Source organism: Panthera uncia, chromosome D2 (genome assembly GCF_023721935.1).
Source record: "Panthera uncia isolate 11264 chromosome D2, Puncia_PCG_1.0, whole genome shotgun sequence".
Taxonomy (NCBI): Eukaryota; Metazoa; Chordata; class Mammalia; order Carnivora; family Felidae; genus Panthera; species Panthera uncia.
The window spans coordinates 13,708,866-13,720,983 of NC_064818.1; the positions used below are offsets into that span (position 1 = coordinate 13,708,866).

Consider the following 12,118-nt stretch of genomic DNA (forward strand, 5'->3'; position numbering starts at 1 on the left):
GTGAACTGCCTAGGAGTGTGATTGGTGGCTCATAAGGTAAGCAGATGCTTAACTTTATAAGAAATTCCAAACTTTTCCAGAGGGGTTTTATTGTTTTGCATTCCCCTCAGCAGTGACTACGAGTTTCTGTTCGGTCGTGTCATCTGCACTTGATACCATCAGCTTTTTAATTTTAAGCCATTCTAATAGGTGTGAGAGATCATCCTCGTTTTAATTTGCATTACTCTACTAACATGGAGCTTCTTTTCCTAATGTTATACTCAACACTATGAGTAGATACGCAACAATATTCACATAATCTGCCCATTTTTTAACGCTTGGGTGGGTGATTTATTTTTGTCAAGAGTTGGAAAACTTTATTCTGTGTACAAATTTTTTGTGTGATTTGTAGATATTTTTTTCCCCAGTCGTGTAATTTTATCTTTTTGTTTTCTTAATAGTATCTTTCACGCAGCATTTTTAGTTTTCATACAGTTTCAGCTTTTACAAAACTTTTGTCCTTTTCCAGATTGTGCTTGTGATGTCATTACATAAAAATGAAAATGCAGAATTCCTCTATTTTCTTCTAGGAATTCTGTAGTTTTGTATCTTACATTTAGGTCTGTGATCCATTTTGAGTTTGTTTTTAGTAAGATGTGTGGTGTCAAGGTTCGCTTTGTTGTGTGTGGGAGGACACTTTCTCCAGCACCACATGTTGAAATTCTTCTTTCTCCACTGAACTGCCTTGCACCTTTGCTCAAATTCAGTTCTTTATTTGTGTGGGTGTATTTCTGGACTCTTCTGTTCCACTGAGCTCAGTGGGAGTCCTTTGCCAATACCAGTTTTGATAACCGTACCTTTATAATAAGCCTTGAAATCACGTAACATGAATCATCCAACTTTTTGTTCTTCTCAAAATCACTTTGGCTATCTTAGGTCCTTTGCCTTTCCATGCGAGTTTTAGTATCAGCTTTTGTCAATAATTACACAAAAAAGCTTGGGATTTTGATTAGGGTTGTGTTGAACAAATTGGGAGGATTTAAGAGTATTGAGAAAATTAAGACTATTTAGCTTTCTAAATCTTGACTACAGTATATCTAATTAGATCTTCTCTGACTTCAAATATTTTGGGCTTTGTAGTTCTCAGATACAGTCCTATACGCAGATTTATGTCAAGTATTTAAATTTTTTTAGTGCTACTATAAATGGTATGTTTTTTATTTTAACTTCCAATTATTCATTGTTGGTCTACAGGAATAGGATTTTCTTGAGTATACTGACCTTGTTTCTTGCCGTCTAAGATTCGCTCGGTTCTAGGAGCTTTTTGGTCAGTGCTTTGAGACTTTCTGCAGAGACACCATCATTGCCACAGACTGAAGTTTGTGTTCAGCAGGACTTTAGGCATCGTATTTCCAATGCACTGGTTCACTTTGTGTCTGTCACGTTTTCGTAATTCTTGTAATATTTCACGCTTTCTCATAATGTTTATTACGGTGATCTGCAATCCGTGATCTTCGCCATCACTATTGAAATTGTCTTGGGGAGCAGTTAAGCATGCCCACGTAAGACAGTGAACTTACCACATTTGTCAGTTGTGTCTTACGTTCGTAGAGCTGGTTTCATTTCTTCCTTCCCAATTTGTATGCTTTCTCTTTCTTTTTTGTCTTTGAAGCAGCTAGGAATCCAGCACAATGTGGAACAGACACGAGAAGGGACTTCCTTACCCTACGGCTGATTTTAGGGAAGAAGCATATATTATCTTCCTACATTAAGTATGATATTAGCTGTAGGGTTTTTTTTTTATAGATGGTCTTCGTTATTTTACCTCTATGTTTTAAGTTCGACTTTTTTCTTCCAGTCTTCATTTTTTTTGTGCCTATATTAAAATGCTTATTCCCAGGACACACACCAGCCGACTTTCTTCACTATCTGAACTATAGAGGTATACTTCGTTCTATTGCACTTTTCAGGTACTGCATTTTTTTTAGACGTCGGAGGTTTATGGCAACTCTGTTGAGCAAGTCTATTGATGTCACGTTGCCAACACCATTGATTCCATGTCTCTGTGCCACATTTTAGTAATTCTCATAGTATTTCAAACGTTTCCATTATTACATTTGTTACGGTGATCCGTGATCTTTGGCGCTACTATTGTAATTGTTCTGGGGCACCATGAGGGTGTCCATAGAAGGTGGCAAACTTAAAGCTGTGTGTGTTCTGACTGTTCCACTGACTGGCTATTAAGAACGAATGAACAACACTGAAATTAGGCCAGTTAATAACCCTACAGTGTCTCCCAGCGAAAGGAAGAATCCTACATCTCACCTTAAATCAGAAATGATTGGGCCTGGTGAGGAAGACATGTCCAAAGCCAAGACAGGCCAAAAGCTGGGTCTCTTTTGCCAAACAGCCAAGTTGTGACTGCAAAGAGCAACCCTTGAAGGAAGTTAAAAAGTGCTGCTCCAGTGAACACATGGATAAGAAAGCGAAACAGCCTTACCGCTGATACGGAGGAAACCTGAGCGGTGTGCAGAGAAGATCAAACCAGCTACGATGTTCCCTAAAACTGAAGCCTAATGCAGAACAAGGCCCTAATTCTTCCGTATTATGAAGGCCAAGAGAGGTGAGGAAGCTGCAAAGGAAAAGTTTGAAGCGCGCAGAGGCTGGTTCATGCGGTTGAAGGAGAGAAGCCGTCTCTATAACCTCAAAGTATAAAGTGAGGTAGCAAGTTATCCAGACCTACCAAGATCATCAGTGAAGGCGGCTACACTCAACGACAGATTGTCAGTGTAGGCAGAACTGCCTAACTTCTATTGGAAGAAGAGGCCATCTACGATTTCTCTAGCTAGGGAGCAGGAATCAGTGCCTGGCTTCAAAGCACAGGCTGCTTGTCTCGTTAGGGGCTAACGCGGCTTTAAACGCAGTGCCTTTAACTAAAAGCCTGTGCTGGGGCGCCTGGGTGGCTCAGTCGGTTGAGCATCTGACTTTTGATTTCAGCTCAGGTCATGGTCCCAGGGTTATGGGATCAGCCTCTGTGCTGAGCATGGAGCCTGCTTGGGATTCTCTCTCTCCCTCTCCCCCACTCTCTAAAATCAAATAAAGTAAAAAATAATAATAATAAAATAAAGGCCTGTGCTGTATAAATGGAACAGAGCCTGGATGACAACACATCTGTCTACAACATGGTTTTACTGCAGGTTTTAAACCTACTCAAAAAGTTTCCTTTCACGATATTACTAATTGGCAATACACCGGGTCACCTATGAGCTCTGGAGATGCACCCAGATCGTGGTTTGCATGCCTGCTAACACAGCATCCATTCTGCAGCCCGTGGATCACGAAATTTCAGCTCCCAAATCTTAAGAAACACACTAGAGCTGCCGGAAATAGTGAACCCCTCTGACAGATTTGGGCAAAGCACACCTGGAAGAGGACTCACCCCTCTAGATGCCATGAAGAATATTCATGACTCCTGGGAAGAGGTGAACATCATTAACGGAGTTTAGAAGAAGTTGACTCCAGCCCTCCCGGATGACTGTGAGGGGTTCGGGACTTCAGGGGAGGGCGTTGCTGCAGATGCGGTGGAAACAGCGAGAGAACGGAAATCAGAAGCGGAGCTGGAAGGCGGGACTGAACGAACGGCTGCAATCTCATGTTAAAACTTGATAGAAGAAGCAGGTGCTTCTTACGGACGAGCCAAGTGGTTTCGTGAGGCGGAATCCACCCGTGGTGAAGATGCTGTCGAGTTTCTTGAAATGCTAACAAACAGCGGTAGAATATTACAGAAACTTAGTTGATAAAGCAGCAGCAGGGTTTGAGAGGATGGACACCCAACGTGGAAGAAGCGGTACTGTGTGTAAGATGCTATCAAACAGCATTAAGATATTGCGGGAAATCGCTTGTAAAAGGAAGAGTCAACCCGGGGCAAACTTCATTACTTTTAAGAGAATGCCACCACCCTGATCAGCCGTCCACATTAAGACCAGCCCCTCCACCAGCAGGGGAAAAAAAAGTACAGCCCACTGAAAGCTCAAATGATGGTTATCTTTTTTAAAGTACGTGCATTGTTTTTTTAGACATAATGCTCTTGTACACTTAAGACTTCAGTATAGTGTAAACGTAACTTTTACGTACCCTGAGCAATCATTCGTCTGACTTGCTTAGTTGTGCTCTTTGCCTTATCGAATGGTCTGGAACCGAACGTGCGCCATCTCCAAGGTCTGTCTGTATTTGTGTCTGTCATATTTGCCTACTACTGACGCTCCAACCAAAACAAACAAGAGTACATGGGTTTTTATAATAGGCTTTAATTTTTCTTAAAATATAGATGTCTGACTACATTGAAACTAAGCATACTTCATACCATTTCGACTCTTCATAGTGTGAATGATGGAATCTGTTACTTGACCATTTGCGTGTGGAACAAGTACTGATGGTGAGTCCCATCATTGCCGCGGTCAGCGGAGCCTTGGAGAGAGAATCGTTTCAACCCTTCTGACAAGTTCAGGAATAGCCTAGGACTTCACAGTTGGTTTTGAAGGCTGGAATTGTCCTGCTTCAAATTTTTCTTTGAACTTTAAGTAGTCTCTTCTTTTATCAAAATATTTTATCTGTTGAGAAAAAAAGTGAAGTTAAGGGAAACTTTTGCAGTTTAGAAGAAACAAACGCACAGATTTAGTTGAGTAAGTGGTATAAGTGATTTGCATTCTAGAATCATTTTGAATCCATGCATATGATATATGAGTCTCCAAAGAGGATGTAAACCAGTGAGCCCTGACCCCTTTTGAGTTATAGATTCTGTTGAGACTTCAAAGAACCCACGAATCTTCTCGAAAAATGCCCCTGTGCCTGGATGTATGAATCTTGCCATGCAGGCTGAGAGAGTTCATAGGTCATAACACTCATGATTTAAAGACATGGTACAAGTTTTTATCAACTGTAGTTTCAATAAATTTTGTAGTTCACCAACCATATTTTTAGCAAGGTGATCTCATCCAGAAACACATGGTTAAAAATTATACTTATAAATTTTACTTATAAACTAATTTATTGAAATTTTACCATCCAAAGACGTCCTCTTATTTACATCCTCCTCTTGCCTAGGGAATTTGAAGTATCTTAAAGCCCCATATCCTGAAACAGTAAAATTCCAGCAGAAAATCAAGGTCAACCACAAAACTCTCCGTGTCTATATCTGAGCTGCTCTGCAGACCAGGCAAAGGCAGAATACTACACGTCTTCACTGTCAGAATAAACAACACTAGTTCTTTTGATAAAAGCCCTCCTTAGGCTCCACTAAATAATTTAAGAATTAAATCCTAAGTGAAAATCAGACCGAGAATGTAAACCTATCTCCGGCTGGAATGAGAGACACAGACCATTTCTCCCCAGGACACCGCAGCCACAGAACGTCCTGACAGACCCTGCTAAGGGACTACTGCTTTCTGCCTCACCAAGAAACCTTGTCCTCTGCAACCAGAGACTATCAGAAATTTGCTGTTAGTGGTTCTATCAATAAAAGTGAAACCTCTTACCTTTGCCTGGAGGATCTAAAGCAATCTAACACAAAGCAGCAGCCTTCATTTCCAACCCAGAGGCAGGATCTCAAGGGATTTCTGAACACGATGTTCATCTTTAAGAAAACAGGACCCTTGGGGCGCCTGGGTGGCGCAGTCGGTTAAGCGTCCGACTTCAGCCAGGTCACGATCTCGCGGTCCGTGAGTTCGAGCCCCGCGTCAGGCTCTGGGCTGACGGCTCGGAGCCTGGAGCCTGTTTCCGATTCTGTGTCTCCCTCTCTCTCTGCCCCTCCCCCGTTCATGCTCTGTCTCTCTCCGTCCCAAAAATAAATAAAAAATTAAAATTATTTTTTTAATTTTTGAAAAATTAAATTTTTCAAATTTGAAAAAATTTGAAATTTGAAAAAAAATTTGAAAAAATTTGAAAAAATTTTTAATTTGAAAAAAAAAATTAAAAAAAAAAAAAAAAAAAAAAAAACAGACAAGGCCATTCGTGGCTTGGTCTCTGTCCTCCCTGAATGTGCCACCAGTCCCGGAAATGCCGGCCCAACAGAGCCCCTCCAGCTCCTAGACGCGCTTCTTTCTTGCGCACTCTACTTCCAGGCCTCTGTGCTCCACCCTCTGCCCGACCCGCTCTCTTCCCAGGCCTTCCCCTCCTCGGTTCACAGTCCAGGATCCTCGACACGGCGCACGCGCTCTCTCTCTCCAAGCCAGTAAGCCAACGAGCAGTTACCGAGAAGGACCGTGTACGCGAAATGCTAGCATCCTCTAAGCCACTACATGAGATAGGGGACAGCAGTGCGAACGCCAACGCTCTGGAATTTCTACAACGTATCAAAGGTTTATACGAAAAAGACAGTATCTGAAATTGATAATGGGATCGGGTCTCTCGGATGATGCCAGAATGATGGATCTCATCCCTGCTCCTTCCTCTGCTGAACCGACAGGAGACTTTACACGGGACTGTTACACAAGTTAGGCTGACGAGCGCCATTAAAAGCCACAAAGCAAGAGGGAAGAGTAATTCGTTGTGGTGACAGCATTTCAGCTGTTTGCCACGCTTCTTAGGTAACAAAGGTCCTTTTCGTACTTGACCTCAGCTGATCTTGGACAAGTCACTTCACCTTTCTAAGCCTTAGGTCCTACCGTGTAAAACAGACACACAAGTACTCACGAGACTGAATGAAAAATAAAGCTCATAAAAAAAATGTCTCACCCAGGATGGACCCAAACGATACTTGCATTTCTGACCCCTCCCTGCCCACGTATCCCCCGCCTTCTCACACACCGCTCCGGAAAACATCTTTCCGTTTCTAGACTCTGGCTACCGGGGTAAGGCTGCAACAGCTGATGCTTGCGCAGAGCGCTCCGGTGAGGCGGGAGGTGGCTGAGAAAGAGCACCGCGCTGCAGAATCAGGCTGTTTTTAACCAGGAAAGTGGCCACCACGGTCAAAGGCTGCAGAAGTCAATTCCAGTATTTTGCTGCACTACCCACCGTCCTCCTGCATTGGGGTTGGCTTTGCAGGCTACGCTCATTCTCTCCACCAACACTCCCGTCCTAATGCTCGGGGGGGGGGGGGGGGCAGCGTCTGCGAGGTCAGTCCTTCCGTGGCCCAGGCCTCCCGGCTCCTTGACCTCATCCGTGACCTTGTCCCCCAACCTTCCTCCCAGGATCAAAGTGTAGGCCTCGGCCTTCCCTATAAATCCAGCTTTTCCGCAGTCCCAATTCTGAGCATCCTGCTCTCCAACCACCAGCTCTTCCCTTTCTCTGTGAGACCCAGACGCCAATAACCCACCCGCCACCTCGTCACCGGCCCCCTCTCCTTTCCTCATGCCGCCTCACTGCCAAACTCCAAGCTTTCCAACGGCTTCTCACAGCACTCAGAGTAAATGCCACGGCCCCTGGCCTCCAGTCGCCTCTCCGACCCTGACTTCCGCTACTCCCTCCTTGCTGTTCCTTAAACAGCAGGGCCATTGTGTTGTCCCGCTGCCCTCCTGAGGATGCTCCTTCAGTACGCCCCGCAGTGAAGGCTGACGCCCTGCTCTCCGGGCCTGTGTCGATGCAGGTGGCCATCACCGAAGTGAGGGGCACGGGAGGAGAGGCCTGCTGGGTACAGGATGGGGACGAGTTCAGTCCTGTGTACGCAGAGGGCAAGGTTGGTGCTTGTGAACACCTAACTAGACCGCTCGACAGGTGCCTCCGGAGCTGGAGCTGCAGATCGGGCACCAACTAAGACCAGCCTGCCCCGGGAGAGCGGGCACAGCCCTTAACACGCGTAGGCAGGCGTTCCAAAAGGCGTGGCTGCTACACACGCAGGGGGAACTAGGGCAGTGAACCCTAAAGGCGCCCAGGGAGAAGGGGCTCTTGCGTTTCAACGGACCGGAAACTTAGGACTGAGGTTCAAGAACAGCAGGAGGCTCGTGCAGGCTACTTTCAGGCATCTCGGTGTCGCGGGGCAAGCACAAGCGGCAGCGTGTGGAGAAGGGGAAAGCGTGGGGTCTGGACTCAGACCCCTGGGCTCAAATCCAGGCTCCGTGCTTACAGGTGATTTCCTTTCAATGTGCCCGGGGTCCCTGTCTGCAAAACTAGGTGACAGCTGCTAGGAGGAACACATCTGAGATGCTCAGAGCCCGTCCTCAGTAAATAAGAGGCGTGACCGGGACACAGGAACCTGGGGAGAGGGCTGGCCCTCGGGCTGCAACATTCAGCCAGCGTCAGAATGGAAGGGACACGGACACGGAATGAAGAAGCAACTGGCTGGCAGTAACAACAAACAAAAACCAAAACCCAAAACAAGATCCTTTATGATGCAGAGAACAGAAGGTGCCCTGAAGGTAGGGGAAGGAGAGGGTCTGCTAAACCCTGGGTTGGAGAGCAAGCAGTGGGTTTCCATGGAGAAAGGATAAAAATAGGACTGTAGTGCGACTTTCCCAGGGGCTAAGACCGCGATTCCCAAGGGTGGTTACTGTCAGAATCACCTGTAGAACCACAGCCAGTTTGAAAAGCTCAGGTTCTATTTCCAGACTTTCAGCAAATCAGAGGTGAGGTCTGGGACATGGCTGTTCAGCAAATGTCCACATGATTAAGACGTAATCTGAGTGGAAAATCAGGGCAACACTTGTCAAAAGACCAGTCTAGTGACAAAATTCTGAGAAAATGCGGGGGTGGGGCGAGAACGGAACCAACATCCCAGCTGTGACCCGCCTGGGTGGGGGGAGGGCTAGTCCTGCCCTGTTCTCAGCAACCCCTTGTGACCACAGGCCCGGAGGGCCCAGTGGGAAGGGGGCAGCACAGGCAGCAAAGGGATCAGGGCCTTCCAGGAATCGGGTTTGATCAGCCCAAACTCCACCTGCTAGTTAAACCAGGGAGTTCACAGTGCATCCGGCTAGTGGGCAAACCAGGGAGGTATAACTTTTTTTTTTTTTTTTTGCCTAAATCATGATGCAATCTGATCACAAAGCCCCACATTTATCAGGTTTCTGTTTCTGTGTCAAGTTAGACATCGACTCTCCATGGGAATCCCAGGAGGTACATGGCATGATGCTGATCTGACCAGGAGCTCATCTAAAGCAGGTTCTCGGACTGCCTCACTCCCTGCCCAGCCCTCCGGTAGGACCCCCCCCCAACCCCCGCCACCCTCAACCTGGTCTCCCGCACGCCTCCCGCTCCTCATCTAAAAATGTGGCAAAGACCCTAAAAGCACGTCTCATCTCTAGGATGATCTGTTCGCACGCTACCTAGCACACTCTGCAGCAGCACGATGGGAGTGAAAAAGCACAGACAAATTCAGGTTCAAACCTTCCATGGGCCAGTGGGGCCTGACTTCGAACTGCAGTTCTGCCACTGACGGACCAATAGAGTAAGTTATTTCAATACCCCAAGCTTCAGATGCCTCCTCTGGACACAGAGCAAACCGCCCATCTGAAAGGATGCGGATACAGGAGTGCCCACCACTTAGGACCATTTGCTGAGCTCAATGTTAGTTCCCCTCTCCACCCACTCCCAGAAGGGTAGGCAGTACAGAGCAGGGAAAGGCCTGTCGGGGAGGCATCTGGGGCAGAGGGTGGGAGAAGCCATCATAAGGGCATCCTCTTCTATTTTCTAAACCATTCTCAGAGCATTTTGGGTTTATGGCCCTATGATTTGGGGTGGGCGACAGGGAATGCTTTATTTCCGACAGTAGCTCTAGGCCCATGAATTTGCCGACCCTTGCCCAAGATTCAAGACTCTTTAAGATCCTGGAGAAACCTACCCATGTAGTGGGTCACAATTTTTGGTTACTGTCTGTACGTTTGTTTTCAGTGATCTTTAAAGTGTCAGGTAACATCTCCCAAATGCCTCCCTGATGTAAGTGCACAAAACACGCCTGGATTACCAGAGGTCTCTCTGCTGCTCACAGAAACTAGACGTGACACGCCTCGGACAGGGCTTCATTTCGTCATCGACCACTCACCCTGTAAGCTCTATGCATTTTAACAGTGGAGAGAAACGCATCCGAGTGTGCCTTACCCACTGTTGGGGACAACTCGATTCAAAAGAGCTTCTTAACTTCTTGCACTGAGAAGCGTCCTCTGTGTTCTCATCTAAACACTTCCAGTACTCATCCCGGGCTCCCCAGCAAGCCTGCCTTTCTTTCATAGAAGGGGCCGCCATTCCCAGTGGGCTCCAGCTGTCGGCCGAAATAACATGTGACATTAACGAGGAACTGGTCGATTCACAGATAACGCCGCAGTTCCCTCCCACCTCCTCTTTTTAATGATGCAACTGACATCAATCAGTTCTAAATTAACGATCCCATGAGAACACCTGCTTTTGAAGCTTAGCTCCTACTCCATGGAACCGCATTCACTGCTGGGTGACAGCCTGGTCTCGGGAAGCCCGAGTTAGAAGTACGGCTCTGGCACGGGGCTGTCACTTAGGGGAGATCATTTATCCTCTAGGACCTGCTGCCCATCTGTGAAACGGGGTAGCAGTGCCTAGTTTACAAGGTTGCCGATGGAACCAAACTTCTGCACAAACAAGTGCACGGGGACAAAATCACCCCGCAAGGGCCAGGAGTGCTACCCAGGCCTGCAGAAGAGGAGCCCGAGGAGCGCGGAGTCGGTGACTGCCGCGTCCTCGTTCCACGCTCGCTCGCCCGCCCGGACCCAACCACGCGCTGACCTCTCACCCGCCCAGAACCAGGTTCCCTTCGGCACCGACAGGGGTGTGGGGGGAGGCAGGGGTCATGGAGCCCAACAAACTGGGGGAAGAAGGCGCGGTGCCGAGTCCTGGCGCCGGAGGGTCGCCTCGCCCGCTGGGGCTCGAGCGGCGTTAGAACACCCCACCCTGAGAAAGCAACTCACGCGGTGAATCCGCCCTCCAGCTTGGAATGACCCTTACGGGATCCCGTTCAGGGTTCGAGGAAGGCGGGACTTCCGGCTCCGCTCTCTCGTATTGCAGCTACTTCCTTCCGGATCTCCGGTGTTGTGGGAGGCGGCACCTGGGGGTGTGGAGGTGGAGGCTGGGTGACTGTCACCGCTTAGAGAGGCCTGAACCTTATTGGTGTGTAAAGCCTCCCCCCCCCCCCCAACCCCTCAGCTTTTGAAAGTTGTGAGGAACTGTGCTCCTTTCGTAAATATCAATGGCTATGTATATTTCCTCCAGCGCCGCCTGGAAGGCTGGACTCGCCAGCCCTGCGGGGAGAAGGCAGTTTGGGGTGGAAATTTGCCCCTGAGGGATAAGAGCTAGACAAAGTGTTACAGATGAAAAGCCTGACTCATCGCTTCCTAGAGAGAGATACGTGGAGAGACAGAGATGGAGATGATAGAGGGAGGGAGGGAGAGAGAGAGAAAGAGAAAGATGGGGAGGGGAGGTGGGGGAGAGGAAAGAGGGGAAGAGAGATGGGTAGAGAGGGAAAGGGACACGACCCAGAAGACTTGGCAAAAAAGTGCATCCAGCTGCGAACCCTAGGCTTTGAGCTCCTAGCCCCCTGGTTGAGATTTCATCCTGGTACATTTCTCAACATCACCAGCTTGCCTTGAACCCTTGAGGCTTGCTTCTGTGCAAAGAAAATGTCTTTTTAGTTGGTATTTGGAGACATCTAGTGAAAGAATGTGAAAGCAAAGTGTCGTTCGGCTGAGATGTGATAGTTAAAATGTGAGCCTTAAAATGTGAGATTATAGTTTACAGATAGGATCTGTGGACTTGGATATAAAATTTGTGGAAAGGTAGCACAAATTGGTCAGAATGGAGAAAATCAATATCTGTAATATTGATTTAGTCTTGTGGCTTTTTACTCCCCAAACGCCAAGGTATCTTAAAACAGAATGAAAAGAGCTGCTCCAGATATTTCAAAAGTATGCTTTTTCTAATAAACAAGTTAATATCTCTGAGCAGAATCTTTAAAAGCATGTTTATGGATAAAGATCAGTCAGTCATCTGCTGTCTGGTTCTCTTAACATATTCCCCCTGCATCATTTAATCCTGTTCTGAAGTGCTTATAAAACTCATAAACAATGTACAGTTCTGCATTCGATGCAGGTGTTTGATATTTTCCAAATTAAATATATGCAGATTTTCAGGGCAGCTATGTGAAGCTAAGTACTACCAAACATATGTTCTACAATATGGAAAGTATTTC

General features: G+C 46.9%; 1 protein-coding gene across 2 annotated transcripts; it reads right to left on the reverse strand.

Moving 5' to 3' along the window:
- Positions 1-4,247: 4,247 nt before the first annotated feature.
- On the reverse strand, positions 4,248-10,909 carry LOC125932597 (cytochrome c oxidase assembly factor 6 homolog). 2 transcript variants are annotated; one of them, XM_049644990.1, is made up of 3 exons: positions 10,842-10,909; positions 10,006-10,165; positions 4,248-4,589 (listed from the first exon to the last, which is right to left on the reverse strand). In XM_049644990.1, exons 2-3 carry the CDS (start codon positions 10,147-10,149, stop codon positions 4,494-4,496), a joined length of 240 nt encoding a protein of 79 aa, XP_049500947.1. In that variant the 5' UTR covers positions 10,150-10,165; positions 10,842-10,909; the 3' UTR covers positions 4,248-4,493. The 2 variants fall into 2 exon arrangements, with proteins under 2 accessions (XP_049500947.1, XP_049500948.1); XM_049644991.1 differs by lacking the exon at positions 10,842-10,909 and adding an exon at positions 10,660-10,778.
- Between the last annotated feature and the right edge of the window lie 1,209 nt (positions 10,910-12,118).